At 55.7% G+C, this 16,917-nt stretch overlaps 2 protein-coding genes across 2 annotated transcripts; both read right to left on the bottom strand.

The window, feature by feature from the left end:
* Nucleotides 1-356: 356 nt before the first annotated feature.
* HCAR2 (hydroxycarboxylic acid receptor 2) lies at nucleotides 357-2,489 on the bottom strand. The gene has a single exon (XM_002722739.5). The coding sequence runs from the start codon at nucleotides 2,320-2,322 to the stop codon at nucleotides 1,231-1,233; it is 1,092 nt and encodes a 363-aa protein (XP_002722785.2). The 5' UTR covers nucleotides 2,323-2,489; the 3' UTR covers nucleotides 357-1,230.
* Nucleotides 2,490-10,006: 7,517 nt separating this feature from the next.
* HCAR1 (hydroxycarboxylic acid receptor 1) lies at nucleotides 10,007-13,403 on the bottom strand. The gene has a single exon (XM_008250523.4). It carries the CDS (start codon nucleotides 12,757-12,759, stop codon nucleotides 11,728-11,730), a length of 1,032 nt encoding a protein of 343 aa, XP_008248745.2. The 5' UTR covers nucleotides 12,760-13,403; the 3' UTR covers nucleotides 10,007-11,727.
* Nucleotides 13,404-16,917: the final 3,514 nt, after the last annotated feature.

Genomic DNA, 16,917 nt, shown 5'->3' with positions numbered 1-16,917 from the left:
ACTCTTCCGCCTCCTGCAGAAGACTGGAGTCTGATCCGATCCCTTCCTTAACACACAAACGCTAACAGCAGGGCTCACAAAACTCCAGCTAGAACGTGAACTCCTCCTGGAACCTTGCCCGGGCGCCCCTCCACGTTAGATGGCTCTCAGGTGTCCCAGCCCCTCTCCATCCTCGGCCGGACGCCAAGCGTGATTTCTGGGTCAATCTCTCGCCACGCCGCCGGCACCCCAGTCCTTGTCTTGCTTTCCAGTGCACAGAATTTTTCTGCCAGGACAGAGTTAACCACCCAAGAAGGTCTGCGCCTAAATTAGAAATCTGTCTGTGAACCGTAACCCAGACAAACACAATGCCAGACTGCGTCTCCTATCAAAATTTATTGAAATGGTCAATTTCTTTTAAATACAGAAACACAAGCAAGTGAGCCAGAAGGAACCTTGCCCCCGGCACCCGGGAGTGGCTCCCTGTGAATGACCTAAGCAAACAGAAGCAGCTTTCGTCCCGAAGCCTTTGAACTGCTCAGCGCTCACGTTAGTGTACACGGAGAGGAATGGATCCGAGGAGCCGGATCCCTGCCTGGCTGCAGCACAAAGACCATTTCCTTTCCCCTAATAACACTGTTTGGCTCGGTCCCTCCTGGGGCTAATCCCCTTGTCACCACAGCTGGAAACTCAGATATATGCAAAATGTATGAGTCCCTTTGCCTGCTCCGCGTCTACTAAAGTGTGAGGTGACCTAAGGGCTTGTTTCGTGATGCCCTGGGCTTCTACCAGGAGCCACGTCCGTCCCTTCCAGTCTGTTAGCACTCTTTGCCTCTGCTGGAGCTCACACACAGGCGAGGCGTCACCCCACGAGCTGAGAACCATCCACATCTCAGGCAGGCGAAGGAAGGAGGCCGACAAGCCACAGACCCCCAGGGGCAGCCGTGGGGCTCCAGCTCTGCCCAACAGAGACCTGGACAGTTCGCCCATCTCCAGTGCTGCAGGGATCAGAGACTGAGCAGCGGTTGCAGATGCCCAGAAGTTTGCCATCTGTTCCCTCACGATGTCTGTGGCTGAATCTTACAACCACACTGCCCACAGGACCACGCCGTCTCTCCAAATCCCAGTCTCTGAAGGTGGAAGCTGCAGCAAGCCTCAAGCCAAGTCCAGCCACAGCGCCCTGTGCGCCAGCCCCGGGTCTCCCCAGAGACCTCGCTTCTTGCCGACAGTCTCCTTCCTCGGAACCACCGTCTAACGAGGATTTGGGACCAGGTAGGAGGGGCTCCGTGGCCCGTTGGGCTCGGCCACTAGCGCGTCCGGAGCGCTCCGAGTGGTGCTCGGGTCCCCAGTGAGCTCCACGCTGGTGCTCCTGTTGTTCTCCGGCTCACCTGCTGGGCTCCTCCGGAGGCAGCGGTTGATGAGCGCGGAGAAGAAGTTGGGGAACGAGGGGCTGGAGAAGTAGTAGACCAGGGGGTCCAGCATGCTGTTCATATAGGTGAAGCTGAGGGTGATGAAGAAGGCCAGGTCGACGGAGCGGTACACATCACAGTCCTGCGTCCCCGCCGTGCGCAGGAGCCAGAAGATACGCATCCGCACGGCCACGCTGGGCAGGAAGCAGATGATGAAGACCACGGCCACCACCATGATGAAGTTGATGGCCCTCTTGATCTTGACGTGCCTGTCCATCTGCCTCTGCCGCAGGCTCCAGACGATCCGGGCCGAGCAGAAGAGGATGATGGCGAGGGGCAGGAAGAACTCCAGAAGGAACATGGCGTCGTGCCACCGGAAGGTGTTGCAGATGCTGAAGCTGCTGCACAGATTGGCCGGGCCGTTCTGGGTCAGCATCCTTTTGCGCAGGAGGTGGACCGTCAGGCCGATGGTGACGCCCCACAGCAGGCAGGAGATGGCGGCCGCTGTCCGGTTGGAGATCTTGTTCAGGGCGTGGTGAGGGTGGACCACCCGGAAGTACCTGTCCACGGCGACCACCGTGAGGAAGATGATGCTGCCCTGGCGGTTCATGGCCAGCATGAAGAGCATCAGCCGGCATGGGATGTCCCCGAACCTCCAATCCCACTTCCTCATATAGTTGTCCGTCAGGAAGGGCAGGCAAATGATCAGGAGGAAGTCAGCCACGGCCAGGTTGAACAGGAAAATCCGGCTGGATTTCCAGGACTTGAGGTGGAAGCAGAAAATCCACAAGGCGAGGCCATTGCCCAGCAGCCCGAACACGAACTCCAGCCCCAGCACGGGCGGCAGCACGTTGGCGATGAAGTCATCTCGGAACACGCAGCAGTTCTTCTTGTCTATCTCCAGAAAATGGCTCTGCGGGCGGTGCTGGTTCATGGGGAGACCAGACTGGGGCCGCGCAGGAGCGCCTCGCCTGGGAAGGAGGTGTGCGTCTGTGTGGGGAGCCCGCGGCTCAGGCTCGCCTTTATGTCATGTCAGGGTGTTGTAATAGATGACTGAATGGTTACCAGGAAGCTACGAAATCGCTTTAAAAAAAAAAAAAAAAAAAGGCAGCGAGGCTCTTATGCAACCTGCTGTTTGCATAAACAAGTAATAAAAATCCCCTGGGCAGACGGGAACCCAGAAAATGCCCTGGATGTAAAGGGTGAGTTCGGGCAAGCCGACTGTCACCTGCCACTGATACCTGCAGGGCACCCCCTGCGAGAGAGCTGGCTGGCCCGTCTCCTGACCAGGCACTTGGCGCGGGAGAGGCCACTCGCTGTCACTTGCTTGGCTTGCACAATCGAAAAAACAACAGCAGCAGCCGGAATTGTGGACGGGGCTCCCGGGGCTCCACGGCCGTTCAGCAGAAGCGCTAAACTCAGATGCACGGAGGATCAGCGTGGAACGTTAGCGTGCACTCCTGACTTCAGAGCCAGTAGCATGCGAATGATTCCTTGTTTGCTTTTTAAGATTTTATGTATTTATCTATTTGAAAGGCAGAGTTACAGAGAGAGAGGGGGGAGAGAGAGAGAGAGAGAAAGAGAGATATCTTCCATCCACTTTGGTTCACTTCCCAAATGCCCTTAATGACTATAGCTGGGTGAGGCTGAAGTCAGGAGCCAGGAGCTTCATCCGGGTCTCCCACTTAGGTGCAGGGGCTCAAGCACTTAGACCATCTGCCACTGCTTCCCCAGGCCATTAGTGGGGAGCTGGATCGGAAGTGGAGCAGCCAGGACTTGAAACCGCGCCCATACGGGATGCCAGCGTTGCAGGCAGCGGCTCTGCCCATACAACAAGCGCCAGCCCTGCCTGCGACCTCTTGAAAAGGCTGAGAGGGCGGTAATTGCCCATTTTACGAGCACGGACGAGTGGAACGTGAGCAGCACTTGTCCTGTGTTACCTCCAAATGGATGTAGCATTTTCCGCACCAGCACCCTACAGCGATGATCTAGTTAGGGGAAAAAAATGCTACTGGAGAGCGTAAGCTTTGGTGAGATGTTTGCAAATCTGAGCCCGATTTGAGTTGCCCACGGTCTGTGAAAGCAACTGTGTCTTTTGTCTGTCAGTCTCACCACCTCTGTGCTCAGCTGAGTCACTGATCTTCAAGGAGGTGTTTTTCTTAATGAGCGACGTTCTGTTTTAGACCAGGTTTAGCTTCACGGCAGAATTGAGCAGAAGGTAAAGGCAGCTCCTTTGTACCCCGCCCCCGCATAGGCACAGCCTCCTCCAGTCAGTGCGTGATTTTTTTTTTTTTTTTTTTTTTTTTTTTTTTTTTTTTTTTTTACAGGCAGAGTGGACAGTGAGAGAGAGAGACAGAGAGAAAGGTCTTCCTTTGCCGTTGGTTCACCCTCCAATGGCTGCCGCGGCCGGCGCGCTGCAGCCGGCGCACCGCGCTGATCCGATGGCAGGAGCCAGGAGCCAGGTGCTTTTCCTGGTCTCCCATGGGGTGCAGGGCCCAAGCACCTGGGCCATCCTCCACTGCACTCCCTGGCCACAGCAGAGGGCTGGCCTGGAAGAGGGGCAACTGGGACAGAATCCGGCGCCCCGACCGGGACTAGAACCCGGTGTGCCGGCGCCACTAGGCGGAGGATTAGCCTAGTGAGCCGCGGCGCCGGCCTGCGTGATATTTTAAAACTCCTGTTTTCGTAAAGTTAATCTTGAACAAAGGGATCTCAGCGGGACACCCTTTGCTTTCCAGTGTATTTAAGTGTCACCCTGCAGAACATTGCTACTTGGTTATTTCTGTCTTACAAATTCTTGCTGTCCTTCTACATTTTTTTTAAAGATTTGTTTATTTATTTGGAAGGCAGAGTTACAGGGAGAGAGGGAGAGACAGAGAGAGAGTGAGGTCTTCCATCCGCTGGTTCACTCCCCAAATGGCCACACTGGCTGGCGCTGGGCCAGGCAGAAGCTAGGAGCCTGGAACTCCAACTGGGTCTCCCATGTGGGTGGCAGGGGCCCAGGCCCTTGGGCCATCTTCCGCTGCTTTCCCAGCTACAATAGCAGGGAGCTGGATTGAAAGTGGAGCAGCCGGGACTTGGAACCAGCACCCATATGGGTATGGCGGCACCAGTAGCAGCGTCTCAGCTCACTGTGCCCCAACGCAGGCCCCAGTGATACTCCTGCTTTGATTAGGAGAGTTCAGTTGCATACTTGGATGCCATAAAAGGGGATCATGGACCCTTCATAGTAAGCAAGAGTCAGGATGACTTAATATCAGACTCCTCCGCATCCGGGGATACTTGACGATGACGATGGTGGTGAAGATGATGCTGGCACCTGTGGTACAGAGAACTTGCAATAGGCTGGAGCCCAGGCTCGGTGCTTTGCATCCATGCACCTGTTTCATCCTGACCACAGCCTACGAGGGAGGGACTGTTACTGATTCTGATGTCAAAATGCAGAAAGTGAAACTCACAGAGGTGGGTCGTGTGTTGAAGGCCCCCCAGCTCATGAGGGCAGAGGCTGGATTTCAGTGCACCACCGACTTCCATGCCGGCGTCGCTGGCCGCGATGTGCAGGTGCGCGCTGCTCGTCCTGTGTGCGTGCCTTGTCCGTCAGGCGGCCCTGGACCCAGGCTTGCTGCAGTGACGGGCATTTGTTCTCTGTCCCTGCTGCTGGGACTCGGGAAGCATCACTACTCACTGTCAGGAAAACCTGTTAAGAGCAGTGACTCCTGGGAGCTGGAATCTGGGAGGGCCCCACCCTCCCTGGGTTTTGGGATTTTCTACCGTGTGTGGTGGTGTCTGAGCGGCAGCGATGGCTGCGATGAGCAAAGCAGGACAGTAGACGGCGTCACGTTTGGACACAGCGGCTGTGAACCTCCTCAGCCCGCGGCCTGCCCCAGGCGGGCATCCAGCTCGCACCAAAGTTCACAGCTGCTCAGACAGACCGTCAGTTCCGGCCTCCGTGGACTAGGGTGCCTGCTGTGGAATTTCCAGGCTCCCTGCGGTGCCGCAGGCGTGTTTCTTCTTGCTCCTGCCTTTTATTATTATTATTATTAGTGCATGAGTTGCACAGAAACTTGTTATAATGAATCATTTCGAGAGCGCAGAGTGTGGTGGAAATTCCACTTAAAATTGATGACTCTCTCCATGAACTTGGGTCACCATATCTGGTTACCTGTCTTAAGACAGCCTGAATGTGCACCACTGACTGAAATGGACTGAACTGTTTCTTAAAATTAAGAAGTAATTCCAGAGGTGGACTCCCACATCCTGCCCTGGAGTGCCTGGGTTGGAGCCCTGGCTTTCTTCCAATCTAGCTTACTGCTATTGCTCAACCTGACAGGCAGTGGGTAATGGCCCTAGTGCTTGGTCCCCGCCACTCATGTGGGAAACCCAAATTGAGTTCCTGGCTCCTGGCTTCAGCTTGACCCAGCCCTGGCTGCTGTGGCTATTTGGAGAGTGAACCATCATGGAAAGATAGCTCTCTCTCGCTCTCTCTCTCTCTCTTTCAAATAAATATAAATAAGTAAATAGAAATTCTAAAAATAGCACCAGCTATCATTTTTCAACTGTTTGCTGTGTGCCAGACATGGAATGTGGAGATTTGCCTATGTGACCTCATTTAACCCTCACAAAAACCCTGCGAGAGATGGGCTACCATAATCCCCATTTTACAGACTGGAAAACCAAGGCTAAGAGAGACTAAGTAATTAACTATTTCATGTCTTGGAACACAACTGAGATTAGTGGCTTAAAACTGCACTGTTGTGTTATCTGGTGGATCTCTGGGTGGGCTGGGCTTAGCTGGGCGGTTCTTATTTGCAGGCTTTCAGATGGCCGCTGAACTATACTTGTTGGGATGGCCAGCAGGACGCTAGGACACCCGAGTCTGTCTGTCTGTCTGTCTGTCTCTTTCTCTCTCCATATGGTCCTATGCCTTTCCCCATGGCCTCTCTGTGTTCACATGTTCTTTTCATAGAGCAGGCGAGATTTCATACATGGACTACCCAAAAGTCCCAACAGCACACAGGGAACCTTAGTGGTTGGGCTCAGAAATCCCAGAACATCACCTCCACCACACCCGAGTGGATGGGCGGTCCACAGAGCCAGTCCGTGTCCCACAGGAGGAGTCTCAGGAAGTAAAGTGCCTGGGAGCTGTTTTGGGAGACTTCCTTCTGCAGAGTGGGATTGACTGAGTCGGGACAGTTGGACTCCTGATGAGGGACAAGAAGCTGGGGTCATGCTGTGGTGTAGCTGGTAAAACTGCTGCGTTTTCTTTGGGGCATTGGTTTGAGTACTGGCTGCTTCACTCCTGATCCAGCTCCCTGCTAATGTCCTGGGAAAGCAGCAGAAGATGACCCAAGTGTTTGGGTCCCTGCACCCACGTGGGAGACCTGGATAAAGCTCCTTGCTCCTGGCTTCAGCCTGACCCAGCCCTGGCCATTGCAGATAGAAGATCTCTCTCCCTCTCCCTCTCCCTCTCCTTCTGTAACTGTGACTTTCAAATAAATAAATAGGCCAGCACCGCGGCTCAATAGGCTAATCCTCTGCCTTTGGCACCGGCACCCCAGGTTCTAGTCCTGGTCAGGGCGCCGGAGTCTGTCCCGGTTGCTCCTCTTCCAGGCCAGCTCTCTGTTATGGCCCGGGAGTGCAGTGGAGGATGGCCCAAGTGCTTGGGCCCTGCACCCCATGGGAGACCAGGAGAAGCACCTGGCTCCTGGCTTTGGATCAGTGCAGTGTGCTGGCCGCAGCGGCCATTGGCAGGGTGAGCCATCGGCAAAGGAAGACCTTTCTCTCTGTCTCTCACTGTCCACTTTGCCTGTCCAAAAACAAACAAACAAATAAATAAATAAATCTTTTTTTATTTTTTTGTCCAGGCAGAGTTAGACAGTGAGAGAGAGAGAGAGAGAGAGAGTGAGTTATGGACAGTGAGAGAGAGACAGAGAGAAAGGTCTTCCTTCCGTTGGTTCACTCCCCCAATGGTCACTACGGGCGGCACTGCGCCAATCTGAAGCCAAGAGCTGGTTTCCTGGTTTCCCATGGGGTGCAGGGCCCAAGCACTTGGGCCATCCTCCACTGCCTTCCCAGGCCACAGCAGAGAGCTGGACTGGAAGAGGAGCAACTGGGACTAGAACCCAGGGTGCCAGTGCCGCAGGGGGAGGATTAGCCAAGTGAGCCATGGCGCCAGCCAATAAATAAACCTTTTTACAAATAATATTTTAGGGTTTAAAAATGTAATGTTGGGTTTAATGTAAACCTAAGGCAAAACAGACTAAGCAGGGTCCAGCGCTGTGGCGTGTTAGGCTAAGCTTCCACCTGCGGCGCCAGCATCCCATATGGGTTCTGATTCTAGTCCCACTGCTCCTCTTCTGATCCAGCTCTCTGCTGTGGCCTGGGAAAGCAGTGGAAAATGGGCCAAGTCTTGGGCTGCTGCACCCATGCGGAAGACCCAGAAGAAGCTCCTGGCTCCTGGCTTCAGATCGGCCCAGCTCTGGCTGTTGCGGCCATTTGGGGAGTGAAAGAGCAGATGGAAGACCTCTCTCTGTGTCTCTTCCTCTGTCTGTAATTCTGCCTCAAATAAATCAATAAATAACCCTCAAAACAAAACAAAAAAAAAAACCAGATTTAGCAAATAATCTTGAAAAAGAAGAACAAGATTGGAGAACTCACATTTCCTGATTTAAAAACTTTGCTACGAAGTTACAGTAATCTAAACAGTGTGATTTCTCAGAGGCCAGAATTAGTCAAGATAGCAGGTTTATGGTCAGCTGGTTTTTAGCAAGCATGTCAGAACAATGCAATCATTGTAATAAATGATACGCGAGTGATCAGAGAAACCACAAGCAAGAGAAGCGAGCCCTTTCCTTACACTGCTCACAAAGTGAATTACAGACCTAACCACAGAAGCTCAAACTACAAAACTCGTAGAAGAAAACACAACTCTACAGACCTCAGTTAGGCACAGCCTTCCTGGGCATCACACCAAAAACAAATGCACTTCACTTTATTTATTTTTTACAGATTTATTTATTTATTTATTTGAAAAGCAGAGTTAGAGGGAGAGAGAGAGATGGTCCATCCACAGGTTCACTCCTCGGGTGGTCTCAACGGCAGGTGCTGGGCCAGGTCGACGCCAGGAGCTCCATCCCGTCTCCCACTTGGATGACGGGGCCCAAGCACTTGGGGCATCTGCTGCTGCTGGCCCAGGAGCATTAGCAGGGAGTGGGTTGGAAGTGGAGCAGCAGCATATGGAGGACTAGCGGCTACACCTGCTGTGCTGCAACGCCAGCCCTGACTCCACTACTTTAAAAAGGAAAATAAAACGGCATCCCAAGTGCCCACTGCAGGATGAGCTCATCTTGGTATAGAAGCTTTTTGAAATCCATGCATGTGAGGGATCTTCAGAAAGTTCATGGGGAAATGTTCTGAAAAATGCATGTTATGGCCGGCGCCGCGGCTCACTAGGCTAATCCTCCGCCTTGCGGCGCCGGCACACCGGGTTCTAGTCCCGGTCGGGGCGCCGGATTCTGTCCCGGTTGCCCCTCTTCCAGGCCAGCTCTCTGCTGTGGCCAGGGAGTGCAGTGGAGGATGGCCCAGGTGCTAGGGTCCTGCACCCCATGGGAGACCAGGATAGGTACCTGGCTCCTGCCATCGGATCGGCGTGATGCGCCGGCTGCAGCGCGCTGGCCGCGGTGGCCATTGGAGGGTGAACCAACGGCAAAGGAAGACCTTTCTCTCTGTCTCTCTCTCTCACTGTCCACTCTGCCTGTCAAAAAATAAAAAAAATGCATGTTATGAATAAACCACACATGAAGGTCAAATTTATAATTAAAGTTGCGTATGCGTAAACCTTAGAGCCTCCTTCCCGGGGAGCCCAGCCCCGCCCCGCGCAGCCTGAGAGCTCGGCTGTCACACGGTAAAATTCTCTCCGAGTCTGCGCTTTGCCCTGAGCCCTCCCAACGGCGGTGCCCGTCCTGAGCCACTGACGTCTGCCCGGTGAGGTTGGGTCTGGAGTCACACTGGAAACCTCTTGGATCAAGGGGAAAACTTGGAAGGCAAACTCCTGGAGCCCTTGCCACACAGCGTGGCCAAGCTCCGCCTTGCCGGCTTAACCCCGTGCCCTGTGCCTCGGGTGCCGGTCCCCTGCAAGCAAGCCTAGCTGGCCATTTCAGTCTGGACAAAAGGCAAGGGACCCGCTTCTGAGGATGGAGCGGAATCGGCACTTTCACCACGGCCAGCGCTCCCGTTGGGTGCCCCTTAGGTCTCCCACGTGCCCCTGCAGAATGCCTGGTCTGCTTCCCTTCTCTTTTCCAGTGACTTTTCCTGAAACACCCCAACAGGAGAAAACAGTTCCCTCCAAACCCAGTGCTTTCCCGCCCCGACAGAGCTCTCCCTTCCTCCTTGCACTCCGGGAAGAACTCCTCTGGATAAGATTTACAGATTTATTTTCGGGTCACACTCTGCAACCTTGAAAGGGGAAGCAAACTTTGAAGCAAGGCTGTGCCTGAGCTTGTTTGTGACTCCCCTTTCTCTGGGTTCTTGGCGAGACCCCTGCGTGCGAGCCTGCCCCAAGCAGGGATAGTGGAGCCTTCACCCCCTGGGTCAGGCTCGTAACAGAGACACACGGAGACTTTTCTTTTGGAACCCATTTTTATTAAGATGAAACAACACAGGAGCAGCCCAGAAAAGCATGTTAGCTAAGAATAGAACTGAAAGCTGAGCGGAGTTATTTTCGGGGATTCCTATCAGGAAGATGTGTGGACTTTGGGGGCTGATAAGAATCCTTGTCTTCACTCCTCTCCTGGCGGCTGGGGAGCAGGGAATTTGGGTGGAGACAAGGGGGCAACTCGTAGGAGCCCTGAGCCCCAGAGAGGCTGTGCTCCCTCTTGTTTGCGTTTAACATGCGTCCATGTAATACAGCATCGTCTGGAGCGATCGCTCTCAGCCACTGTGCACAATGCTCCGCGTGGACTCACGCATTCATTCATAAAAAAAAAATCCATGCGTTAAGCACCTGCCGTGTACAGGTGCCCTTCTAGGAGGTTGTAACAGTAAGCAAAGTCCTCATGCTGCAGGGTTGCACGTTCGCCGAATCCACCCCGCCACCCTTTGGAATCAGAATTACTGTTTCCCTTGTCTGCCAAACCAGCAACCCGAAGCTGAAAGTGGTTAAAGAAGGGCTCCGAGAGCGCGTATGTGGGAAGTGGTTGTGCTGGGACGCAAGCGTCCACCCCTCTGACCCTACACCACAGCCCACAGCTCTTGTCGCGGGGCGCACAGCCCCCTGAGGAAGCAAGCAGGGGAGCAGCCTACGGGGGTCTCATCAGGCCAAAGAGCTTGGAAACGGCACACTGGGAAGTGCGGAAGCTTGCGTGCAGGAGCGGGAGCCGCTGCCACGCGTCCTGGCCGGACACCGGGGAGAAGGCTGGCGAGGACGCTGTCCCCCAGGTCCAGGGCAGGGGCAGCCTGCCTCACACAGTTGTCCAGTTTTAAGGACCCCAGGGACATATCAGGGAAATTAAAACCACGCGCAAAAGGAAACGACATGGTAAGAAAGAGCGGGGCCCTGCTCGGCCACCCCAGAAACGGCCGACCCACAAGAGCCGGCCAGCGACCCTGCAGGAAACAGGGACGCATTCTGAACTTAGTGAATCCCGCAGAGTGGACGGAGGGCTGGGCGATGTTGATCCACAGCCACAGAACAGCACGGCAGCGACTGCGCTGGCTTGGCGCCTCCCAGAAGCCAACCGGGATTTTTTCAAGCTCCCAGCTCCAGCCTGGGAAAACCAGGGCAGGTAAACATATCCTCTGCGCCTTCTTTAACATGCAAGGATCTGCAGTAAATGTGAACTCAAAGGCCAGAGCGGGTTGTTTTGCTCTGGTCTTGGGCTGTCTGGAAGTCCAAACAATGACGAAGAGGAGTCCGGAGGGGCCCCTGTTTCCACTGAGCCTGGACTAAGCATGCTGGCCTAGGCCAGTCTCTGTTCTCCAAGGCAAGCGATGAATTCGGGGCAGGGGATAAGACATACCCACAAGGGGTTAAGTTCCCTAAACCCCGCAGCGTGAGAACACGGTCCCATAAGCACACCTTTTTGCCCCGCCATTTAGAATTACCCGGACTGAGCAGCTCCTAACTCCCCACCCAACACCCACGGACTCCCTTCCACGCACATCCCAGCCCCTGCCCTGGACTTGTCAATGCGACCGACTCACTGCAATCAGCCGGGACCTCCCGAGAGGCTAGAGTGACTCGACTTTCACTTCCAACAGAGCCAGGCGGTTACGGCGGAGAAAAGGTGGTGGCCTCTTCCGAAGCCCCTGGCCACCAGCGCGAACGCCTGTCCCCTGCCGCTCAGCACGTGTGCAGATCCCACTGGGCGTCACATCGGCTTTGGAAGCTGTTGGCCATGTTGGCACAGCCCTCGCCACACAGGTTGGAAGTTGGCATCTCTTCCGGCCCTCGGGTCTTGGAGGGTCCTGGCCACTTGGGTCTCAGACTGCGGATTTTGAGCTTGGAATAGAATTTGGGGAAGGAAGGACTTGAGAAATAGTACAGCAGGGGATCCAGCATGCTGTTTATGTATGTGAGACTGAGGGTGACGTGGAGGGCCAGGTGCACAGAGGCGTCGCAGGCGCTGGCGGGCACCGTCCACAGGAAGTAGAGCCGGGCCGACACGCTGGGCAGGTAGCCGGTGACGAACACCACGACCACCACCAGGATGAACCAGGTGGCCCTCCTCATCCGGGACTGCCGGGCCAGCTGCTGCCTCTGCCGCAGGCGCCCCACGATCCGGACGGAGCAAAACAGGATGATGGCGAGCGGCAGGAAGAACTCCAGCTGGAACATGATGTCATGCCAGCCGTTGGCCGACTCCATGATGAAGCTCTCACAGGACGCGGCCCCCTCGTGCACGCACAGGCGACTCCCCAGCAGCAGGTGCACCGTCCCCACGAGGACCGAGGCCCAGAGGGCGCACACGATGCCAGCCGCGGTGCGGCGGGAGATGGCGTTCACCGCGTGGTGGGGGTGGACCACCTTGAAGTACCTGTCCACGGCCACCACCGTGAGGAAGACGATGCTCCCGGCCCTGTTCATGGCCAGCATGAAGAGCACCAGGCGGCAGCAGACGTCCCCGAAAGCCCAGCGCCGGTGTCGCCGGTAGTAGTCGGTCCGGAAGGGCAGGCACACCATGAGGAGGAAGTCGGCCACGGCCAGGTTGAAGAGGTAGATGGTGCTGGGCTTCCAGGTCTTCACGTGGAAGCAGAACCCGCACAGGGCGAGGCCGTTGCCCAGGACGCCGAGCACGAAGGCCAGGACGAGCAGCGGCGGCATCACCTGGGAGATGGGGTCCCCCTCGATGGCACAGCACGACCCGTTGTCCATGGCGGGCACAGGGCAAGCGGCCCATGTGCCGCAGAGGCACCGGTGCTCAGCGGAGCTGCCCTCTCTCCGACTCCAGCTCCCTGGGCTGCAGGCTCTGCACAGGGTCGGCGTGGGGTTGTGGATGCTGCCGCTGCGCCCGGGACAGAAACGCCCTCCAGCCGGGGAGTTCACCAGCCGAGGCTGCCACCCAGGCTGGGGACTGCGTGCAGTCGCGTGCGAGGGGTCACCCTGGAAGGTGGCCGCAGGCCCCGGGCAGATCGAAGCCGCAGAGCTGCCCTCGCCTCCAGCCCCAGCCTCGCTTCGGCTCCTCGGACTCCGCCTGTGCCGGGGAGCTCAGCTCGCCGCTGCCCAGGGGCTCGGGGAAAGCGTGTTTGTCCTCCCTCCTGCTGGAGAAACACAAACATTTCCTGCCGTCCTCCTGGGCCTCTGCCCTGCTTCCCTCCCCTAACCTTTGCCTGACTGCCCGGCCCCCTCTCCCTCGTCCCACGGGGCGCAGGCAGGAGGTACAGAAAGGGCCGGCGCTGCCCGGCAGCTTCCCGGGCCCTCCGAGGTCACGGGGGTCTGCGGAGGAGAGCAGTTGGCAAGGCCACGCTCACCCAGTGTCAGCAAAATCCTCCCAGGAGTCGCCTTGGTCCCCGACCCCCTGCTGTGTCTGCGCGCGGAGTGGCCTCTTGCGGGGCCAGCTCCCCGCTCAGCGGGGGCTTTGGTGGGGAGCATTTGGCCCTGAGGTCCCCGTTGGCCAAACCCCAGGACATGTGTGCTTTTCATTGTTTTGTGTACCGAGCCCACGGACCGCGGCGGATGCGGGCTGGGGAGTTGGTCAGGAGGCTGTCTAATCACAGGTAAAATCGGGCTGCAGGAAGAACGGGGACTTGGCTGTCTTTCCTGTCCTTTGGCCTTAGGGGTTACGTGTGTGTCCTGTGCCTTTTTGGCTGGGTTTAGGAAAGGGTGTGGGGGTGAGGAGGAGCGCGTGGAAAGAACGCGTTTGCTTTGCAGACATGGAATGAGACAGGAGTCTCCTGCCACGGCTGGGCTCCGGACCAGTCCCAAACTGTCCCCACTGCCCCGTCCTGTGGCGGGCCCCGACCTCCTCCCACCTGCACCATGGAAATCGGATTCCTGAGGGCTTCCCTTCCTCTCACCCGCTCCCTGGAGTCCTGGTCCTACAGTCGCATTTTTCTGAAGCACAGACGGGGTCGTAGCCCTTTCTCAGTAGGCGCCTTCAGGAGCTCCCCCCTGGTCCAGGGCCATGTCCGCTTGGAAAACCAATTGTTTGTTTGGGACTGCATGTTTTAAAAACCCAGACCATCGCATAAAAATCTGAATTTGCAACTTCTAGAAAGCTGGGAGGTCTGACCATGCAGCTGTCACTGCCATATGGGAGCAGTCAGCTGGAGCAGGAGTGGCTGCCCCCTTCAGGCCGGGAGTGAATCCTGCATTTTGCCACAATCCCCACCGCTCCCTATTACATTACATCTGGCTAGCTTTCCTGGTGTACACGCCTGGTCTCTGCGGGATTTTGCGTTGGTCACCTTTCTCAGGTTGATATGCAGGGTCCCTCACGGTGGTTCCTAGCCTGCCTCCGCAGTGTCGTTCTGCCCCTTTCCTCCTCACTCATTAGTTTCATAACTTATGGTGCGTAAATATGTCCATCAAACACCCACACCTAGCTCCCCCACTAATCCAGGAGGCCCTCGAAGACCAAGCCCCTGTCCTTGGCAGGAGGGACATACCTAAGGATGGGGATGAATCACTCTTACTTTAAAAAATTATTTATCTTCATTTTATTTGAAAGATATATATATATATATATATATATATATAGAGAGAGAGAGAGAGAGAGAGAGAGAGATCACCCATCTTCTGATCCACTCCTCAAATGCCCACAACAGCCAGGGCTGGGCCAGGTGGAAGCCAGGACCCAGTAACTTAACCCCACCTCACTGCCTGGGCCACCACCGGCCGCCCCCCAGGACGCACATTAGCGGGGAGCTGGACTGGAGCAGAGTGGCCAGGACTCAACTGTCCCCGGTACAGGATGCCGGCGTCTGAACTGGCGACTTAACTGCTGCACCACACACCCACCCAGGCTCACTCCGGCTTTCCCGAGAGCTTGTCGCAGCCGCCTTCACTCTGTGGGCCTTTGTGACTGTGGGGAGGGGGCGCCACGGGGGGCTGTGGCACCCCCAGGAGAGGCTGAGTGTTGGCCTGAACGCCTGGCCGTGCTCGGGCCGACTTTTCCAGCAGATGTAAATATCTTTCACCCTCTGTGCTGGGTTCCTGGCAGGCGCAACACTTCCCCCTTTCCCACGTGACCAACACCTGCCTCTCTTTGGCACATCCTCTTTGTCTTGTCACATCATCTTCCTCTCGTTGACGGGAGAACGGACTGGAAGTCACTGTGGAGGAGATCGGCTTGTCTTTCTCTGAGAGTCGACTGCTTTTCCCATGTACGACCTGGTCTTCTTCCACCCAGGGGCCTCCTCTTGTGGGAAACAGCCTCTCTCGTGGATGACCTGTCCCAGGGCATGCCCTGGGCTGCATTTCTTTGGGCATCAAATTAAAATACTAAAAAAATGGGCTCGAAATGGCCCCAAGACCTAAATGGAAGAGCTAAACCATAAAACTCCTAGAAGAAAACCTAAGGGGCAGGTGTTCATGCTGTGGGAGGTGACTCCGCTTTCGTGGCCGTGGTACCAAAAGCACAGACAGCAAGGTGGAAAACTAGATGATTGGGCTTCATCAAAGGGAACATCTGTGTGCGTGCAAGCACACTCACTGTCAGCAGAGTGAGAAGGCGGCCAATGGACGGGGGCAAACCTTTGCAAGCTGTGGATCTGCTAAGCAGTTAAGGATACATAAGGAGCTTACAGCACAAGGACAAAAGTCAAGCAGTGCACCTGTAAATGTCTGTCCGAGTCTTCTGAACAGAATACTAATTAAATGTTCATGACCTCCATGAGCTATTACTCACTCACATCAGGATGTTCTTACGAGAGACAGAAGCGGTAAGAATCGGAAAGTAGGAAGTACAGCCCTCTGCACGGCTGGCGGCGCTATCCAATGGAGCAGCCACTGTGCAAGACACAGCCGGAGATTCCTCGAAAACATTGAGTGTAGAGACACCACGAGGCCCAGAAACCCCATTTCCCTAAGGAATGGAAAGCAGGCACTCAGGAGGTATTTGCGCCCCCGATCGGTCGCAGCGTATTCACGAGAGCCACAGTGGTGCCATCCGCGGTTGAATGGAGAAAGAACGTGCTCTCAGACACTCGGGATGCTGGTCAGCCTTCGAGAGAGGGAGTCTGACACGTGCTGCAGCGTGGGTGAGCCTCGAGCCTGCTCTGCCAAGTGAATGAGCCAGCCACAGACGGACAAGAGCGCGTCACCGCACAGGAGGCGCCAGAGCTGGCGAAGCCACGGCGACAGCGGCAGGACAGTGGGCTCCAGGGCGCGGGGCACAGCGCTTGGGGAGGTAGTGTTTCGTGGGGATAGACAAAGTTCCGGAGATGGATGCTGGTGAGGGTCGCACAAAAATGTGTGTGTGAGGCGCTGGCGCTGTGGCGTACTAGGTTAAATTTCTGCCTCTGCCGGCACCGTGTGTGTCCCGGCTGCTCCTCTTCCGATCCAGCTCCCTGCTAATGCACCTGGGAAAGTGCTTGGGCCCCTGCACCCATGTGGGAGACCCGGAAGAAGCTCCTGGCTCCTGGCTCCTTCGGATCGGCCCAGCTCCAGCCGTTGTGGCCGTTTGAGGAGTGAACAAGAGAGCGGAAGCTCCCTCTGGCTCTCCCTCTCTGTCTGTGACTCCGCCTCTCAAAGAAAAAAATCTTTTTCAAAGATGTATATGATTAACACCACTGAACTGTGCAATTAAACTTGGTTAACGTGCAAAAGAGACGACTGATGGGCGGTCACAGAAATGCCTGTGACAGATTGTTGAGTAACCAAACCATTTGCTGGCCGCCTATGCAGTCCAACTCATTTCTGCACAATTACATTTCTACACGTGTTTCTACAAACAGGGTGAGTGCTGGATGGAGGGAGCCAAGAGGTGGATGACGAGTGTCTCGGGGGTGACCGGCGCTCAGGAATTATTTATTTATTCATTTATTTTTACTCCATGCATTTTCTACCAGCTGAACTGAAAAAGATGAAAGC

The sequence above is a fragment of the Oryctolagus cuniculus genome, chromosome 21 (genome assembly GCF_964237555.1).
Source record: "Oryctolagus cuniculus chromosome 21, mOryCun1.1, whole genome shotgun sequence".
NCBI lineage: Eukaryota > Metazoa > Chordata > Mammalia > Lagomorpha > Leporidae > Oryctolagus > Oryctolagus cuniculus.
Note: the sequence above shows the minus strand (reverse complement) of the source record. Positions and strands in the feature narration are given on the sequence as shown.

Bases quoted from the DNA above. Each gene is read 5' to 3' on its own strand.
- HCAR2 (XM_002722739.5), bottom strand. From the start codon at position 2,322: ATGAACCAGCACCGCCCGCAGAGCCATTTTCTGGAGATAGACAAGAAG.
- HCAR1 (XM_008250523.4), bottom strand. From the start codon at position 12,759: ATGGACAACGGGTCGTGCTGTGCCATCGAGGGGGACCCCATCTCCCAG.